Source organism: Palaemon carinicauda, chromosome 18 (genome assembly GCF_036898095.1).
Source record: "Palaemon carinicauda isolate YSFRI2023 chromosome 18, ASM3689809v2, whole genome shotgun sequence".
Lineage (NCBI taxonomy): Eukaryota > Metazoa > Arthropoda > Malacostraca > Decapoda > Palaemonidae > Palaemon > Palaemon carinicauda.
Window position 1 is genome coordinate 23,913,676 of NC_090742.1, and position 5,000 is coordinate 23,918,675.

General features: G+C 35.9%; 1 protein-coding gene and 1 long non-coding RNA gene across 4 annotated transcripts in view; one reads left to right on the plus strand and one right to left on the minus strand.

Moving 5' to 3' along the window:
* LOC137657024 (uncharacterized) overlaps positions 1 to 1,759 on the plus strand; it is a 3,180-nt gene extending 1,421 nt beyond the window's left edge. Inside the window, exons 2-3 of the long non-coding RNA XR_011047079.1 lie at positions 1,332 to 1,378; positions 1,711 to 1,759. This is a non-coding gene — a long non-coding RNA (uncharacterized lncRNA). The remainder of the gene's footprint in view (positions 1 to 1,331; positions 1,379 to 1,710) is intronic.
* LOC137657718 (uncharacterized) overlaps positions 1 to 5,000 on the minus strand; it is a 65,058-nt gene that overhangs the window by 25,633 nt on the left and 34,425 nt on the right. For all 3 annotated transcript variants that reach the window (XM_068392149.1, XM_068392148.1, XM_068392150.1), the window contains one exon: positions 4,861 to 4,966. In XM_068392149.1, the coding sequence (XP_068248250.1) occupies positions 4,861 to 4,966 (106 nt within the window). The remainder of the gene's footprint in view (positions 1 to 4,860; positions 4,967 to 5,000) is intronic.

Sequence of the window (5,000 nt, forward strand, 5' to 3'; positions counted from 1 at the left end):
AGATTCTTAAATCCTTCATTCAAACCACAGCACATTTCTCTTCAAGCAGATGTAACTAAATGACGACTTTTACACTCTTCCATATTGGATTCGTTTCCCCTAAAGAAATTAGAATATATATCTCAATATCTGTATTCATATCCATATAATTCACGATATGTTTTCATGATGATAAGCAGTGACCTATTGATACTCACAGCTTGTGAAGGCGGAAAAAAACCGCCTGGTGTGAAGACACCCATTGAACATGATAGCCAACTACAACCACCAACGGGGGCGGCACCTCTTCAACCCAGTGGTACCCCGCTCATGCAAAGCAGCACCGCGACGGCCAAAAATCCGCGCCGCTATAGTGTGAAAGGCTAAATCAAAGTTGAATTTAAGATATGTAGATCTTGGGCTAAATTAGGTTTATCGGTCAACTTGTAAGCGTGGTGCCGCTCCGCTGGCGGAGACGGATTTAAATCGCATAGTGTGAAAGGGCTCTAATAATGTATGTGTGGAAATCACGAAAGCTGACCATGATCAGCATATTATATGTATTAAAGCCATTAAAGGAAAAAGTGAAAAGATTTTCACTTTTCCTTTGGTTGTTATGATACATACACACAAAAACGCGCGCGCGCATACATACACACACAGACACGCGCGCACACACACACACACACACACACACACATATATATATATATATATATATATATATATATATATATAAATATATATATATATATATGTATATATATATATATATATATATATATATATATATATATATATATATATATTACCAGTGTGTTATTCATTCATTCAGACACTTGCATTTTCCTGTATTTATAAAGGAAAAAATAGAATGAAAAACCTTACGAGCCACTTCTCAACTGACCCAATTCTTTAATGCACTCCATTCAATTGAATATTGTAATTCTCAACTACAAAATGAAATAGGACACTCCAAAATCAAATCATTATTTTCTAGTTTTGGGTAGTGACATAGCCTCTGCTCCATGGTCTTTCACTGTCTTGGGTCGAGTTCTCTTGCTTGAGGGCACACTCAATAATACTATTCTTTCTTATTACTTTTCCTCTTTTTTAATTCTTTTAGTTATATATGAAAGATCTATTTTACTGGTGTTACTGTTCTTAAATATTCTATTTTAACTATTCATTACTTCTCTTGTAGTATATCTATTTCCTTTCCTCACTGGTCTATTTTCCTTATTGGAACCCTTGGGCTTATAGCATCCTGCTTTTCGAACTAGGGTTTCAGCATAGATGATGATAATAATAATAATAATAATAATAATAAATTTTTGTCTTTATCCCAACAGTCGTCAAGACCACCCCATTCCTCAGTGGAGAAAAAGCGCATCTTTTGGTAGGTGTTTTAAAGGTTTATAAAAATCATTGTTTGGAATCTCCGTTTCTATAATCTTTATGGGAGAATGGAGTCCAATTGAAATTTAGTGTAATAAAACGAATGATTCGTAAAACAAATAAGTCAGGGGTTAACACCAATTCACATACGATAACATGTAGTTGAGATTGTACATTAAAGAAGTATAAACAATAGTAATAGTAGTAGTAGTAGTAGTAGTAGTAGTAGTAGTAGTAGTAGTAGTAGTAGTAGGTATTGAGACTAGGATATTTTACACAAAGGATTAAATCCTGAATGAATGAAGCAGTGACTATTTGATCTTCTCTTTACAGGGACACAGATTCGGAAATGTTCCAGAGTATGAAGCTCCTAGCATTGAGGTAATCTCTTATGCTGTTTTTCTTCCTTTTGCATTTTTCCCGTTTCTACGGGTCCCGTTTACTTAACATGAGAGTTCGGGACTAAAGTCTTTTTCTATATTCTATAGCATTGGGAATTTTGTCAAAGATTAATCACTAGTGTCGAGGGTACATTTGCACGCTATTCTATCGTATTTCTCTTCTTGTCTTGTTTTTTGTTTTTGTTTTTTAGTTTATATAAAAAATTTCTATTTCAATGTAGTTACTGTTCTTATATTATCTAATCCTGTTCATTGCTTCCCTTGTAGTTTATTTATTTCCTCCTTTCCTTTCCTTACTGGGCTATTTTTGCCTGTTGGAACCCTCGGGCTTATAGCATCTTGCTTTTTCAACTAAGGTAGTAGTAGTAGTAGTAGTAGTAGTAGTAGTAGTAGTAGTAGTAGTAGTAGTAGTAATAATAATAATAATAATAATAATAATAATAATAATTGGCTTTAGTTAGTACGGATCCTCCGCAAAGCGGTTGACGTATTAGACGAAAAAGCAATAACATCTATTTCAAATAGAAAGCAGTTCTTTTTCGATCAACAATGAAGACAGGTGCCAATGTGACAAATTCAACAAATGCTATTTAAAATTAACATCTATCTTTCCCTCTTCAACAAGACCGGCACCGGAATTAAACACGTCCAAAGGAGAAAATAAAACGAATCCCACAAACTATATGATATAGCGAGCAAAATACAGCATCTCAAGAGTGGGTATTTAGTAATTAACTATCAAAAGCTGGTTGAGTGTCCTAACTCTATATCATGCATTTTAGCTTCATCATCAGCTGCAGTTAGTCCACAGCGGGACAAAGGCCTCAGACATGACTCTCCACTCGCGTCTGTTTATGATCTTTCCAAGACAGTTTATACCCACTAACTTTCTTACTTCACCAATCCATCGTCTTCTCTTCCTTCCCCTGCTTCTTTAGCAGTCTCTATGAATCCATTCTGCTATTTTAAATGTATATCTGTTATCTGTCATTCTCATTATATGTCCTGCCCATGTCCATTTCTTTTGCTTGCATGTATTTTAACATTTCAACTTGGAATGTACATATCTATTGCTTTATTTCACTCACAAGAGATTTTTTTCAGGACTGGATCGGAATGATACAAAGCACGGTGCAAGGTGAAATGTATCCGAACTACACACAAGCTCAGAATTACACAATTCGGATCAACGAGACCGGAAGCTTTGAAAACACCAAAGGAGATAAAGGAACCTGGAACTTGACGTCACACGTGTTTCTCCACACGGACGAAGACCAAAGCCATAAAAGAACGATCACCTGGGAGTCCATCACATTCAATCAATTTCACGTCGCCAGGGGCACCTTCGCTGTCACCTCCTACGCGTATTTGGATAAGCAGGGTCCTTTTAGGATAGCGGAGGCCTACGAACAAGTGTTGTTCCTAGTGCATGAAAACAACACGTTTGAGCTCGTAGGAACATTGGAAGGAGTCTCAGCAGGATTGCTAAGTAAGCCAGATAATGGAACACTGGACTTCTCAACAGCGTCCTCAACTCTTCAAAATATAACAAACGAATATTCCACTCTTTCCACTTCGGTAAGAGCAAACATCACCCTCGGGAATGATCGTAATGAGGTCATTGGGATCATTGAGGAAGAATCCATGCCCCTAGGCAAAGCTGAAGGTCGCAGTGCCATGGGGCAGATCCTGATGATCTCGGGCAGGTCGCCAGAGCCAGCTAGTATGAAGGCTAACGTAACAGGGTATTTTGAAAATAGGATGCCTGGTTCGTATCACCTGGAAACGAACTATTCCACCGTCATTATGGAAACCGGCGTTGCATTCGATACCAAATCTCTTTGTAATGGGAAATATGAAAGTTTTGAGCCCCACGCAGAAGGAGTATTATCTTCACATGAATTCGGCCTATTGGAACTTATATCCCGCAATCTTTTCTAAAAATTCTAGTATGTCAGTTATGCTTGTATCTTAGATGCACTAAATATCAAAACTACAGTATATGCTAGTTTTATGATAAAAAATTCAATTTGAACTATTGTAAAAAGAAAGTACTTACTTCTATTTCAAATACAAAGCCTATACCATGAATTACTGTTAACTGCGGATTAAAAGTTGATAGCCTATAATTCAGTATTATTCTGTTTCCTAGAGGCAGCTAGATTTTATTATACACCTATCAAGAGTAAATCAACAAATCCTGGTGGACTTTTTTTCATTTATTTCTTAAATAATTAAAGACAAAATATTCAATCAGATCATTAAAATAATGGTTACATTGTCAACAGATGTTTAGAAAATTCTGGTAAATTTGATATATCAATATTGTCAGATGAATGACCTGCAGTTTTGTTAATCGAAATTCCAATCAAGAAATTCTATTTACCAGCCCCCACAAGGCAATTAGGGCCAAAAAACAAACCCCCCCTCAAAAAAAAAAAAAAAATCACACACACACACGAGACAATGAACGTCAAACCACAGAGAGATCACAACGAAATCCTTTAGTATTGAACACCTCTCTTGACCCCACGAAAACATCTTATGTTAAATGCATAGAAAACTGTTCATCTGAACCTCAGGTCAACTAATTAAAATCCTCTTCTCTCCAGAGGTGGTCGTTAATTACAAAGGTAACCCGATGATTTCCAAATCAAAGAGAAGAGAAAACATGTTTGTTTTCCTTCCTGTCTCTGTGTTTGGCCATTACTCATTTCTATTGGCTATTTTTCATTGTTGGACCCCTTGGGCTTATAGTATCTTGCTTTTACAACTAGGGTTGCAGCTTGGCTAGTAATAATATTATTAATAATAATAATAATAATAATAATAATAGTTTTCGTTTTCGATTAATGTTGATCAAAGATTTTTTACATCGAAGTACATAATTCATTGGAGCATTTTTATGCTTGATAGATAGATAGATAGATAGATGGACATAAATACAGTTAGTCTTGCCATCAGACAAGATGGAATTCAAAAGGGAACACTTAGTTAAGTTTAGAAAAAAAAAAAAAAAAAAAAAAAACATTACATAAATTTACGAAAATAAAATCAACCCAAATCATATTTTGGACATTACCTCGGTAACTGGAGAGCGACGAACATGGTGGACACAACGAGCAACATTTTCGTGATGTTTTCCTTGGCGCCAGAAGTGTCCTTACGGCGTACACACGTCACAGCTCCTGAAAGGACAAGACAAGATTTTGATAACGGAGT